This window comes from Trachymyrmex cornetzi, unplaced genomic scaffold, assembly GCF_001594075.2.
Source record: "Trachymyrmex cornetzi isolate Tcor2-1 unplaced genomic scaffold, Tcor1.1 scaffold380, whole genome shotgun sequence".
In the NCBI taxonomy this organism is placed as follows: domain Eukaryota; kingdom Metazoa; phylum Arthropoda; class Insecta; order Hymenoptera; family Formicidae; genus Trachymyrmex; species Trachymyrmex cornetzi.
Window position 1 is genome coordinate 113,613 of NW_017298535.1, and position 13,324 is coordinate 126,936.

General features: G+C 33.3%; 1 protein-coding gene across 5 annotated transcripts in view; it reads right to left on the reverse strand.

Moving 5' to 3' along the window:
- Positions 1-13,324, reverse strand: part of lilli (AF4/FMR2 family member lilliputian) — a 273,330-nt gene that overhangs the window by 81,089 nt on the left and 178,917 nt on the right. For all 5 annotated transcript variants that reach the window (XM_018511570.1, XM_018511571.1, XM_018511569.1 and 2 more), the window contains exon 5: positions 1,599-1,694. In XM_018511570.1, the coding sequence (XP_018367072.1) occupies positions 1,599-1,694 (96 nt within the window). The remainder of the gene's footprint in view (positions 1-1,598; positions 1,695-13,324) is intronic.

Sequence of the window (13,324 nt, forward strand, 5' to 3'; positions counted from 1 at the left end):
ACTCTTTTAATCTTAATTTAATACAAAATGGATATGTCATAAAGTAACATAAATATTATGATAAAAATTAATATAAAAACATAATACTAGCACAATTTGTAAGCAATTATATTTCTTCATTAAAATTAACATTTATAAGATGTTAAATTAACATGTTTCAACATATTATAAATGTTAACATTTAATTCATTTATCTTATGAAATTTACGTTTAAAAAAAAAATAATTTTTGTTGTTTGTTCACTTGCTCGTAAATCGTGTTATTTTAACACAAAGAAATGTTGAATATCCATTTAATATAAAATATTCAAATAACACTAAAATTTAACACGAACTTTGAACAAAGATTTGAATGGATAGTTTCTAACACAAATATAAAATGTTCTTTTATTGTAAGTGATCGTTTACGTAAAAAAAATTAGGTAACCATTCTCAAATTAAACGTAACACGAAAATCTCTTTGGCAATAATCGTTCGCAAAGCCAATAATGTATATGCGTGTCGTATGCACCGCGTACGATTATTGCGAATCTCTGCGTTATCATTGTAATTTAGCACGAAATTAGTGTTCGAGCCACCGTGACTCGTAAAATGCTAATTCTCTCAAATAAGACATTACGCGATGCCTCTCTTTCTCACCTTGTCTCATCCACGACAAAACCCGCTGTCTTTACATATATACATACGCCACGCGCGGAATTACACGCATACGTACACACACCGACACGCAGAGCGACGCTTGACATCGTGCCAAGTGGCACGAACGATTCGAAATGTTGGCGAGATCGATATCACGCTTGTGAGTTATCACGCTCGCGAGAGAGACAGGCGCGAAATCAATCTCGGTATTTTGCACTCGTCTCTTTCGCTTTTCCCAAAAATATGCGCGCTTTCGACAACAAAGTTCACGTTCACGCCATTCTGATTGAAACGTTAGCGTAATATACAGGGTGTCCCGAATTTAAATGTCAAAACTTCGAGAGTATAGAAAATCGATATATTAAGAAAAGTGTAAATAAATAAGCGTAAATGAATAAGTACAAAAATAAAAATTGCGTTTTGTCTTTTTTTTTTACGATTTTCTCAAACACGAAAATGAGTGTATCTAAAGGATTTTGATTTTCTTAGTTTATTAATTTACAAAGCTCCCAAAGTTTTGATATTTAAATTCAGGACACTGTGTATATATCATACAGTTCTCTGCTTTATCTGAATTCTAATATTATGATTGATAAGCATCAACTCTTTCTATACGGTGCAAAAAGCGAACGTTTTACTATGATGAAAAATTTCTATCTTTTGAGAATATTTTTCTTTCATTTTGTACTCTCCGTTTTATTATATTATTCAAATAAAAATCACAAGCAACGTAGTAATCGAAATAGAAAAAAAATCTTTCGCACAAGCAAGAAATTTTCTTCTCTATGAAATAGTTCGCAGCTAGTAGCAGGATTAAGGAATCCCCTTTAGAGCAATTACGAATGTTAAAGTGCTTTTTTTCAAGCAGAGTTGTGATTACTCTCAATTCCCCGTTTGCCATTTTGATCGGCGAGATATACGAGCTAGTTACGATAAGTGGGTGGATCGATCGATTCTTACCTTCGCCAGATGAGGGTTGAAGGTGAACTTGGACTCCTGCTCCTTTCGCGGTGTCTGTGCGATCGCCGTCAGTGGTGTGAGTGGCACAGTCATCTCCTGAAATGACAAAAAAAGAATCGTCAGAAAAAATGATAAAGAATAAGTTAACGAATCAATGCATTAATCTTAAAATGTGTACGGAGATCTTCAAAATGTTAAGTTTACTCTTTTTGACATCATTTGACTCTTCGATCATTTTCTTTCTTGATTTTTTTCTTACTAAATTTTTAACGTTTATACTTATCTCTCAATAATATTTGATCTAATTAAAAATTATTCCTGATGAAAATTATCCTCTAGCTATTTATGTTTTCGTACAAACATTCATAATCTTTAAGTAAATAGGTAGCCACAGCACGTATAGTTACCTTGTTCTGAAAAATGAAATTAAAAAGTATTGCTCAGAAGTCTTATAAAATTCATTATTTTTATATTTTTTTACCTCATAAAGGCAAAATAATGTAAATTATTTAACTCTATATAAACAAAAAATTTAATTTTATAAACAAAAAATTAAAAAATATAATGACAAAAATAAAATTAAATATTTAGTTTTTGAGCATCACCCACCTATATCTACTAAAAAGATAAAGATGCCATACAATCCACAATTAAACTGCTCAAATATGTGATAAAATTACGTTGTCATATATGAGATACTAATCAATGTGTAAATATTGAGGAAAGATCTTGATGTAACTGATGCGAGACATAAGAGGAGATGACGAATTCATTTTTTCGCGTACCGCCTAAGGCATGAAAAAAAAGCGGTCGCAATTCAACAACACGTTTGCGTAATTGCAAGCGGCGTAACTGGGACACGATTACGTCAATGTCCACGAGCAGAACCTCGCCGAACAAATTCCACGCGCGAGTGTGAATATCCATACGCAAATGACCCTTGAAGCACGCACATACGTTCAGAAGTAGGTGATGACTCTTAAGCGACGTCTACAATGAGATCTTAAGACGTAAAACTTAAGCTTTAAGCCTCAAGTAAAAAATTGACTAATTACAGTTAAATGTGAGTAGAATATGAATGGTCAATTTGTTATGGTTTAAGGCTTAGGCTAAGCTTTACACCTTAAAATCTCATTGTAAACGCCGCTTTACTCTCAATTCCACCAATGTAAAATTAACTTTAATCTCGGTTCAATTTACTCTTTATCCTTTTCTAATCTAGGAATTACATAAAGATAAATAATAAGTTATAAACCGAGATTAAAGTTAATCTTACACATTAATGGAACTGGACCTTAAAAATCTAAAGTTAAACTGCAAATGATGGTGGTAAATTTCACCCTCCATTTAATTTCGATTGGTCTTTTTCAAGTAGAATTTTAGTTATTCAGCTCGATTATAACAAAATGCTTAATAATAAAATAAAAACGCATAAAAAATAAATGACGTTTTAAATTAAAAATAAACTTCTATGTAAAATAGTTAAATGTAATTGAATATCAATATAATAAATAATATAGATTCAATATTAGTTAAATAGATAAACATTAATAATTCTTCGATATCTTCAATTACACTACCCACCCAAATTATAAAAATAAATTATATATTATTCATAAATTTAAAAAATTTAACGTATTTTGAAACAAAAATTATTCCTCTCTATGGTTATAGAAACCCAGAAAATAAAATTGGAGTATAAAATAAGTTGGGAAAGATCGAACATTTTCAGAGCAATTTAATGTAACGCATACACACACACATATGCACACATATGCACGCGGATGCGCGATAGCGGGACCGACCGACACGACGTCGGCACGAAGTCGCAAACTGTCGAACAATGCGCCACGTTCCCGAAGCATCGAACGAAATGCATTTCCACGGTCGGGCGTCGTCGCGGCGCGCAACCCGATTCATTGACCCGCCGAGGAGACACCCGTCGACGGGAAACAAAGAGCCGACGAGACAAAAGCTCTCGCGGCGAAGTGCTTACATTCTTACATGCGATCGGTGGCACACTCGACGCTGACGTTCGCGGAAAATAAAGGCCTAAAAGGACTGGCATAAAAAACAAAGAGTAGAGAGACGAATGAATTTATTACAGAAATATACACGTACTTACGATTTCCAGATCAACATTTTTTGGCTTACCTCGTCGAACGAAACGATGATCCTTATAAAATTTCAAGTCAAATTCTGATAATAAAGATGAAAATGTCAGAGCGTTGATAGAAAAGTAACACATTTCAAAATTAGCAACTTTTCAATAAAATATTTTTAAAATTGTGAACATTTTAATTAGGATAATAAATATGTGTAACTTCACTTTCTTTCCATGTTATAATTTCAAAATTATATGTATTCCTTAAAACTATATGTCATATGAGTTTTTAAAATTTGAACATTGCAACCCTAATGCCAATTTTTTATTTGTATCACTTTTCCATCAATGCAACGACTTGTCATAACTTTTTAAATTTTAATATACACTTCACTAAATTCCGTACCACGACTTTGAATTAAGGAAATTTTGTTTCTAAAATTTAATCCGCGAGAAATCTTTTATTTTCTATAGTCTGTAATATGGAAGCTCAATATTTTATTTTCCATCCACGCAACATTTCGCAAATTAATGGAATTTCAATAAAAAAAATGGAAAAAAACAGCGCTCTTTGTAGATTATATATCATGCAATAAATTTAATTCGTAAAGTCAAAGATTCAAAGAATACAAAAGAACTATTCGAACTAATCAAGATTCAGTATCGTACGTGCGATGCAGTTGGAACGCACAAATCCCGTGAGAAATACGTGCTATTTTAAACGGCCGGAACATCTCTTCGTTACTTGAAAATTACTCGATCTGATATCGATTCTGAGGTTTAGACGAAAGGTGAGGTACATTTATACTGCTTGGAATAGATTGCGTGAGATACACTCGTCTCAATGAACAACCGTTACCTCGATAATGTTCATAAGTCGCGAAATAGAGGAAAGTCAAGCACTCGCGCGATCCAATTATCGTCGAGTTTTTCATAGGAAACAATCGCGTCTTTCAAATGTATCGTATCACTAGCAACTTGTCGCTTTCGCGTCTCGAAGGATAATGCGTCGTCACGCGGCTCACCTGCCCGCCTCTACCCACCCCGCGACTACAGTCGCGCCGCGCGAAAACATCAAGATAACACGTAAACAATAGGCCGTACGCCGTGTCTATCAGTCAACGCAGCTGCTACACAATGAAAAACATTTTGTATTTGTATTAAAAACCGTCCATTCACATTTTTGTGCAAATATATATTTTTTTCCTGTTAAATTTTTAATATATCCGAATATTAATTTTACACACTTATGATTATGTTATTTTCATATTGTGTAAATTGATATTCAATATTTTTAGTGACAAATTTATGAACAAATAAACATATAATATGTATAAATATGATGTATTTTAAAACAAATTCTAAGATGCATAAATAAAATATGCGGTAATTTAACATATCGTAAATATTAATTTTATATTGAAAAAATATGGTTTGCTTACGAACTGTGTCAGTGTTACATTTATTGTGTTAATTTTTGTCATAAAATTTATTTTCTAATGTCTTCATTTTGTATCAAATTAACACAAAAATTTGAGTAGACCGTTTGAAAAATGTGTAAATTTAATGTAAATTTTCCAACTGTGTACAAAATATTTCACGTACAGTAATAATTGCGTTCAGAAAAAGCAACTCTGTAACTGTTGTAAAATTCTTTAATATAATTGGTTTATACACTTAGAGCCACAGTGAGGAACTAATTGTAAGGGCAAAAACTAATAATCATATTAACCTTTAAGTAAGTAGGTGGAACGCGCGCTCAGAACACTCGAGAAATTTTTTATTTTTACATTGTTAAATTCATAATATCAAATTACACTCTCAATTTCAGTTATTTTTAATCATTTCTATAGGTCGTCTGCTCCTACTCAATAAAGTTAAGAATAAAGTTGAATAATTTAAGAAACAAAAAATTAAACTTGACTCAAATTTAGTTTATTATTTACTAAGTGCGTACGTTAATATGAACATTATTTACTTTGAAATTAACTGTAGAAACGGATTAATTCACATTTTGACACACATAAAAGTCAAAAATAACAAAATGTTATTTAACTCAAAGGATTAGGGTGCCATTGCTCCTTTGATATCTATAATGTATAATTATACTTTTTAACAATATTTAATATAGTTAAATTTATACCTTTATGAGATAGAGGAATATAAAAATAATGAACTTTAAAGACAAAAGTACACGATAAACAAAATATCGGGCGACTGTTGCGTCATGGAAAGTCCACAGCAATATATATAATCGCATACATGAATACAATACAATTTTCATTATTTTTCATAAACGACACAGCAGTCGACTGACATTTCGTTTATCGTGCACCCTTGGCTTTGGAACTTCTGGGCAATACTTTTTCCTTTTCTAGAACAAGATATTTAAGATAACTATGCGTGGGATGCAGTGGCTCCCATACACCTACTTACTTAAAGGTTAAAGAATCTTACAGTTGCAAAGTTGTACTTTCCATTAAACGCAGCTAATAATAAACACGTATAAATATTCGGTATTCCACGAAAATTTATTATAATCTTTCAAGAATGTGTATTGCGCGCACATCAGGCTTCTTATTGCGAATTCGTTAAGATTCTTTAACGGATTATTAATTACGCTTCACGGGATAGATTTGGAAGTCTGATGGAAATGATACCTGTATCTCGAATCGATGAATGTAATGCAATTTGATGTTACACGCGATATTATGTTCGTGTTCAGCTCTCTCTCCTTTCTTTTTTACAGCATTGTGGCGAGTCGATTTTGATTATGTTATTACACAGACAAAAACGACAAATATATTCCCTTAATTCTTTTCCACCATCCAACGCAGTGGATTCGGTCTCGGACTTCTTACCGTGCAATTTACCATCGCGGTCAATTTAACGCTCGGCTGATCTCGACGTAAAGAAAAGATTCCGATCCGGTCACATAATAAACATTATGTTACGAATTATAAGAAAACGTGGTAGCATGATAATATCAATAATGTCGCATTCAAGTGAGTATATTGTTCTAGATGAAAATTGCCATGTAATTTTGCCAAATGCGAGGGTATCGTATTAATGCGGCTCGCGAAGTAGCAACGACAGTATCTGCGAAACGGAAACAAGTGTTTCATGCTCTGTATGCACATCCTTCTGTCAGTCCCGGCATAAAATGTCAAATTATTCGAAAACCACAAAATAAGCCGCGAACATTGATGATAATAATAATGATAGCGCGCATGATATTTCCATTCAGTTTGATCAGTAATCAAAAGCAGAGATTATCGGTATTATCACTGATACTCAAATAATATCCATTTCTACCAATGTAAATTAACTTTAATCTAAATTTAATTTATTCAAAAAAAGAATATTAAATATTATAAAATCCTATATAATTTTTCAATTATTGTAAATTTAACTTACTTTTTATCTTTTTCTAGTTCTAGAAATTAGAAGAAAGAAGGTAAAGAATAAATTAAATCGATATTAAAGTTGAAATCTACATTAGTAAAAATGGACATAAATTGCTTAGCAGAATAAACCCTTCAATGCCAACTTTTTTTTCGAAAAATGATTTTTTAACTTGTTTATCTTATATTCTTATCGCTTATAACTTTTTTACTAATAAAAATATTTGTTTGTCCTTAATGTTTAGCATTTCGATTAAAAAAATTGTTGCAATATGTTCATTTTTATGAAAGTTATAAGCAATCTAAGAAGTTTTTTTTTTTTAGTATTCCATACACAGTGCATTGCATCCATGACAAAACGATATAATGTAGCATCGATCGCTCTTCTAGCACACACAAAATTCTAACTAGACAATTACTTAAATTTCTAAACAATCGCAGTGTATCGAGAGTACATATGTATTCGCTTTCGACTACACACGTATCGATTACCTTCCGGGACTTTCTTTTGCATTCCGAAAATATTAAATTGCAAAACTCTGCGGTCGACATTGTAACGCATAATTATTCGGCACCTACTATGCACCTGTACACACGCACTCACATACGCACGCGCACGCAAATATACATACGTACACATTCCCTATGTAAACCCTCTCGCTATTATTACATACAAAACCGATACTCAATTATCGACAGGCGATAGTCGCGCGCGGAGTATCGCGCAGAAAGTGAGTAATCGCCAACTCCCCGGAGTGCAATTTAATTTCGACTACAGATCCATTGGTCCGTGAAACTTGTTACTCCGATGGAAACGCGACGCGCGACGCCGCCGTCGTGCCGATAAAAGTCGACGGTTTCGCAGGAAACGGAATGGAAAGGAGAGGGAAACTCGAAGCGAATATTGGCGTGTTGCTAGCGCTACGAGAAGTGTACTCAGATCACAGAGATTATTTTCTGTTTAAAGAAAAATCAATCTCTCTTAATTCAAGACTATTAAAATATCGAATCGGAAAGAAGCGGTAAAATATTTATTATAAATTTTATATTAATTAAAGTGTAATGCATCTTTTTACTTTCACAAAAAATACACTTTTATTTTCTATCGTAAGTGTATAATGATTATAAGTGCAATTGTTAAGTATATATTAAAATTCATTTTATTTCTACTATATATATTCCATTAAAATATAAAATACACTTGGATAAATTAAGAAAGCGATTAATATTCGAATATTTGATTTGGGATCCTCTTCTTTAGAATTAAACACTCCTGTTATTTTCGCTGAAGCGCGTGCAGTTGCATTATTGATACCTAAGAACGAGCTCTCTGACGGAAGAGATTCTCATGCCAATCCAAAGAAGGAAGGAGAAAAGAGAGGATAGAAATTCTCGAGGATTGAGTCACATCCCCCGTCTTTCTCGCGCGCGCTGGCATGTTTCGTACGAATGATTTACACGGACCAATAATTTATTTCCGCGCGACGCACGAAGGACGACATCGAGTTATGCAAATTGCACGAATGAGGAATTTATCGGCGGTACGATATCGGGCGAATAAACGTCGAATTCGCGAATGAATAATGGACGTGACAAAAAAGTGAAGCGACGAGGGAAAACGCTTCCGGATTAGTGGAAATGTAAACGCGACGGAGACCTCCATATCTTATAAATCTTACGATTTACCTCAATTCTGTAGCTTGTGTGCGCCTCGATTTTTTTGGTTAACTTGTAGTTTGATTTAATCTGTTAACAATATAAAAATTATATTTTTCTAGTTATGGTTAATCACTAAACTGGTGGTTTTGTAGCAAATAATTTTGAAGGTTACTTATTACGAAATTATTAGTTTATTGATTAATCATGGCTAGAAAAATATAATTTTTACGTTATCAAGTTAAATCCTCGGTTAAATCTAACCACAAGTTAATCAGAAAATAAAAAATACGGCCTTAAGGTTATCATTGTATAACCATCAGATTACCATTAGCAATTAATCATAGCTAGAAGAACACTTTTTATATTATCATCAAGTGAGATAAAGTCTTAATTACAATTAAGTTAATCAGTAGTTAACTTATAATTAAAATTATCAGATTACCATTAGCGATCAAAAGGCATGTTTTTTTATTCCTGCACTAGAATTTTTTTTCTCGCTTTCACCAAATATATCAAACATATATCTATTACACTTTAAGTTCTAAAAGTGTACACTATTCAGCTATAAGAAAACACATCTATAATTAGAAAAATTCATTTTTTAGACTATCATCAAGTTAAGTGAAATTAAGTCTTAATTACAAGTTAACCTAACCGAAAATAAAAAACCGGACCTAATTCTGACATTTGTATATGTTGAATGTAATGAAATTATTTTAAAAATCGTAACGTATGTTCATTCCCTTAATTCCTCTTAATCGTTCAACATTTAGAACGTCTTTATGACCCACTGACAAGATGGAAGTACTTCGTAAAGACTTTAAAGCCAGTCGATGGTACGACAATTATGCAGGACACGCGAGAGGAAGCGGGCAACGAAGCCTGCGGGAAAAATGAGAAAGAAACTCGACTGCGGTGAGAAATTTGCAAGTCGCACCCGCTCGTTATTCTAAAGGGCGATCTTAATGCATCTCTTACCGGCCCAATAAGTTATGCGATATCTGTTCCTCCTAATGCATTAAGAGATTATCATCCAACTCCTAATTTTAACATCGAAATTCTTGCACGTGGTTCCTCGTACAGAAAAAATAATTGATCTTTTCCGAGAATACGTTTGAAAACTCGCTATAAAAGATTTCAGCTTCAAATAAGATTTTATTAAATTACACAGTAAAAACATTTTGTACATGTTAAAACCGATCTATTTCAATTTAATGTTGGATTTTTAGTACATCCGAGTGTTAATTTAACATCTGATTATATTATTTGAATATCTTGTATTATATCTAATATTTCTTACTGCCAAATTAACATAACTTATGAGTAAGTGAACAAATATAAAAATAATGTATTTAATATAAATTCTCAAATAAATGAATAAAATACATGTTAATTTAGCATGCCATAAATATTAATTCTATTGAAAAAATATGCTTCTACAATTTGCTTACAAACTGTATCATATTCATTTCTACTAATATAAGTTAATTTTAACCTTGGTTTAATTTACTTTTTTCTAATTATTATAATTAGGAAAAGATAAAAATAAGTTGAAATTAAAGTTAATCAATACTACTAGAAATGGGCATCAGTGTTAAACTTCTGTGTTAATTTTTTACATAATATTTGTTTTACTTACGAACATATTCGTCTTGTATTAAATTTAAAATAAATTTTTCAACTGTGTACAATTGTCTTCAAATTAAAAAAAATATAATATTTACAAATATATTTCGTCGCTCCTTTTAGTTTTGAAGTGAAATTCGCCACGAGTCTTTAATTTTCCAGATGAAATTATCGTAGCTGACCGCTCCGGACAAGTTAATTTCGTTCTCTCAACCTTACTGCCGATCCTGAATTTTCCAGCCAGCTTGACAAGAGGATAACTACACTGGCGGAAATTACAAGTGACGGTGCGGAACACGGCTAAATGATTTCCTTACGATTGTTGAAAACTACAATGGCAGCTGAAGCGAGGGACGACAGAACAACCCGGGGTACCCCAGTAATTTGGCAATTCATCCGCGACGACAAAAACTTCTCGTAATCCGACACTCGGGGTAAGGGCTGCCGCACACAATATTCCGTAACAGTGTGCGTAAGGTGTAAACTTAAGCCGGATGAATCAATCGTGATATCGCTTTAGATTACGTAATCTAACGGAGATGAAAATAACAGTAAACTTATCCATAACCTCGTAATAAGGCGAATTTCAACCGGTTGAAACTCGCCTTATGGATAAGTTTACTGCTGTTTTTATTTTCGTTAAAGTACGTAGATCTAAAATAGTATTCTGACTGGCTCATCGGCTTAAGTTCACGTTTTAAGGTTACTGTTACAGAAAATTTGTCTGCGACAGCTCTAACTACCGGCGTACCTTACGTACAGTGGAAGTAATGCCGGTAATTATGCCAGGCACGCGAGAAGGAGCGAAAACCCGTTACCGCGCGGCCAGCCGATGGCACTGCACTTGCAATGTGGAATTGCACTTGCCGTCTTCTAAGCCTTTCTCCCTCTCGCCTCTCCGCGCTATGTTTTCGCGAGGAATGGCGAAGGAACCCTCCAATGGCTGGCTGTCTAAACCAGCCATAACAATCTCTATATGCTTCTATCCGATGCGCACGGAAGCGAAACTTGCGTTCCGCAATTTTTTACGGTACTAGGGAGTGCAATTCCATCCCGTATCTATGCAGTAATCATGCGGCAAAGCTATAATTATTTAACTGCTTTATACTTCGATTTCAAAATAGAAGAAAACTCATGCGATTTATATAAAATGTATCAGAAACTTTTTTTAAGATCGGTATAAATTCCAGGAAATGGAAAATCGTGAGTTTTGTTCATACGTTTGTTTTTGTATTATAAAGATATAAAACGTCTGCGTATATCTATACAGTAAAACAGTTATATGTTTCATATTTTTATAGTAATAATATCTTCAGAATACACCTATAAAATTTTATACTTTGTACTTATAAGGAGACTTCAAAAGTAGACTTCGTAATTATATCTAAATCAGTCCCCAGCTTTGAACGCGCACCACCGATATAAGTCTTAAATTAACTGAATCGACGTCGAGTTGACCTCATTAACAACCCGCCCGACCTAAATCCTCGGTGCGTGTTTAAGCGACTCCGATTAAGGATATGGCACGTCATTGTTTTACACGCCTCATTTCCGCGAGTCTCTCCCTCGTGAATATAATTTATCGTATGGGTGTCATTGAACGTACATATTCCACGATTGACGGCTTCCACATTCCCGATAACTAGCTCGAACGCCGACAGTTAAGCCCTCATCGATCCGACGCTTAGGTCGCGTAACGATGACAGTTGGGGGGGAAAATACTCAGCCGTAGATACGTTATAATCGTGGGTGTCGTAAAGTCCCTTAAAAAATGCATCCGAACTCCCGTTTCGTACGAACAACTCTATCACGCGAAAGCGCGATTATTAATTCAATGTCGCTGGATAGAGAACTGTTACGCCCATCTGGGTCACGGCTTTCCGCACCGTCCGAATGCGATAAATCGTTGCAGGTCCACCAAGATTTCGCCATTACGTCATAGCCTCGTGGAAGATAAACAACTATCAACTAATAATTGATATCCGAACGCTTTCAAGAGCCTCGAAAATTGGAAAATAACCAAAAACGAAAGTCGATTTTCGTACACGACATAAGATTCAACAAATCGACAAAATTTAATTCTCTCGGTTCATTGAGTTATTGAACTAACATTCACAAATCGATTCAATAAAATCGAATACTTCAATCGTAATACGAATATATTCTCTTTCAGGTTAAATTCGTTTTTATATAAAAATCGGGACCTTGTAAACTTACATAGGTACAATTTCATTAAACTCAAAATTTCCAAAAATCACATTTACAATTCTTAGTCAATAATATCGCTTTCATGCGTCTGATATAAAGAAATATGAACATAAAGAAATATAAATCTTTCTAATGTGTTCGATCATATTTTTACTCTCTTTACAATCTGTCTTTTCTGTCCAGTTCATATTTTTTACTGTTTTAGGTTTTAAAAAAAATGTAGAAGAATTCAGGGTTTCTTTTCAACATCTCTATTACATTAACCTTAAGGCTGCCGGAAAGCCGATATATCGGCTCTGAAGGAAAATCAGTATTTTTCTGTAAGAAACATATGTAAGAAAAAAATAGAAAAAAATAAAAAAGGAAAAAAGGAGCTACATAAATATTCTCTACGTTCACATCGTTAGTTCTGGGTAATTCTAAAGGAGAGTTAAAAAATCAAAATATTTAATCACTTTTTGATGATTCTCTACGTTCACGTCGTTAGTTCTGGGTAATTCTAAAGGAGAGTTAAAAAATCAAAATATTTAATCACTTTTTGATGGAAAAATTTAATGATCGTAAAAATTTTTACAATTTGACACTACCATCAAATTCAGCATCCCTAAAAACCCTTATTAATACTTATTTAAAAATTTTATGATCGAAAGTTTTTTTCTTTACCTTATCCTGCCGGGAAACCGATATATCGGCTCGACCTATGATATGAACTTTGTATATAGTTG